Source organism: Seriola lalandi, unplaced genomic scaffold (assembly GCF_002814215.2).
Source record: "Seriola lalandi dorsalis isolate HSWRI2012SDOR001 ecotype SW California unplaced genomic scaffold, Sedor1 jcf7180002054970, whole genome shotgun sequence".
In the NCBI taxonomy this organism is placed as follows: Eukaryota; Metazoa; Chordata; class Actinopteri; order Carangiformes; family Carangidae; genus Seriola; species Seriola lalandi.
The window spans coordinates 1267265-1269021 of record NW_019525521.1 but is presented as its reverse complement, the minus strand read 5'-3'; the positions used below and the strand labels follow the sequence as shown (position 1 = coordinate 1269021).

Sequence of the window (1757 nt, the reverse complement as noted above, 5' to 3'; positions counted from 1 at the left end):
CTGTGTCCTGTGGACATGCATCATTTAACCCCAAACTAAAGCCTGTCTGACGTTTGATGGTCAATAATGTTTCTACTGTGTAAAGAAAATGATACAGAAGTTTATTATTTCTGTTATTATTGATCCATGACATGTTTCAGCTGGTACAGCCACTTTCCTTAAAACCCAACACTAGAGTCACCACCTCGTGGTTGTAGGCCTCCGCCAAAACACTTTGTGTTCCCAAGATTCACAAGGCCAAAACCAGCTTTTGTGATGTCACCATGACCTTTGACCTTTGACCACCAAACTTTAAACAGTTCATCCTTGAGTCCTAGTGAATGTTTGTGCCAAATTAGAAAGAGTTCCATCAAGGCGTCACTGAGATATCGTGTTCACGGGAATGAGACGGACAACCTGAAAACAAAATGGCCGCCGCTCTGCCTGCCGCTGGCGTGGAGGAGTAAAAATCTAGGGAATTGATTTCCTTGAAAATCGTAGAGGCATTTCCTTTATTATATATTTTAATAGACATTAAAAACAGGAATTGTAAAAAGAATTTATTCAGACGTTTACATCCACTTTGTTAGAAAGTAAAGATCTGGACACAGTCTCATCCAGTGAAGTGTAAATTAAAAAACATAAAAACTGAGTTCGGTTTAAAAGGGCAAAAGTTTAAGGAGTGAATTAATTTTATTTTAACTAATCAATGAATCAATCTCCGCCTCCTCCCACAGTTCCCATCATCCCCACATTCCTCTACGCTATGGAGCATCCCAGTCCAGAGCCTCAGACTGCCCAGCCCTCCCTTCTCCCGCTGCCCAGCCACGGTGCATCCCGGCCGGGCACGTCGCCCTCTCAGTCCCCCTCCCCTGGGTCAGACCTCCAGCCCTCCCTCCCTCCTCTGGTGTCTCTGTTTGACAACTCCACCTTCAGGACTGAGCCGACCTCTGACCCCGAGACCACGGACCAGACCACAGACCTGCAGGTCAACGAGACCACGGACGCTGCAGTGGGTGGAGGACGAGCTTTATCTGACATCACCAATCAATAATCAATAATCATCAGTTTCATTACTGATTCAAATGATTGATATTATGTCTCCTCTCCCTCTTATTTCCTTGGTTCATTGCTTTGTCTCCTCCTCTCCTCCTCTCTCCTCTCTCTCTCCTCCTCTCTCCTCTTCTCTCCTCCTCTGTCCTCTCTCCTCCTCTCTCCTCTCTCTCCTCTCCTCCTCTCTTCTCTCCTCTCTCTCCTCTTCTCTCCTCTCTCTCCTCTCTCCTCCTCTCTCCTCTCTCTCCTCTCTTCTCTCCTCTCTCTCCTCTTCTCTCCTCCTCTCTCCTCTCTCTCCTCTCCTCCTCTCTCTCTCCTCCTCTCTCCTCTTCTCTCCTCCTCTCCTCCTCTCTCCTCCTCTCTTCTCTCCTCTCTCCTCTTCTCTCCTCCTCTCTCCTCTCTCCTCCTCTCTCCTCTCTCCTCCTCTCTTCTCTCCTCTCTCTCCTCCTCTCTTCTCTCCTCTCTCTCCTCTTCTCTCCTCCTCTCTCCTCTCTCTCCTCTCCTCCTCTCTCTCTCCTCCTCTCTCCTCTTCTCTCCTCCTCTCCTCCTCTCTCCTCCTCTCTTCTCTCCTCTCTCCTCTTCTCTCCTCCTCTCTCCTCTCTCCTCCTCTCTCCTCTCTCTCCTCTCCTCCTCTCTCTCTCCTCTCTCCTCTCCTCTCTCCTCCTCTCTCCTCTCTCCTCTCTCCTCTCCTCTCTCCTCCTCTCTCTCCTCTCTCCTCCTCTCCT

General features: G+C 49.1%; 1 protein-coding gene across 1 annotated transcript in view; it reads left to right on the top strand.

Annotated features, from left to right (window-relative positions):
* The window catches only part of LOC111646391 (chromaffin granule amine transporter-like), a 7578-nt gene extending 6530 nt beyond the window's left edge, over positions 1–1048 (top strand). Inside the window, exon 5 of the mRNA XM_023395866.2 lies at positions 717–1048. Coding sequence (XP_023251634.1) covers positions 717–1033 — 317 coding nt within the window. The 3' untranslated portion in view covers positions 1034–1048. The remainder of the gene's footprint in view (positions 1–716) is intronic.
* The last annotated feature ends 709 nt before the right edge of the window (positions 1049–1757 follow it).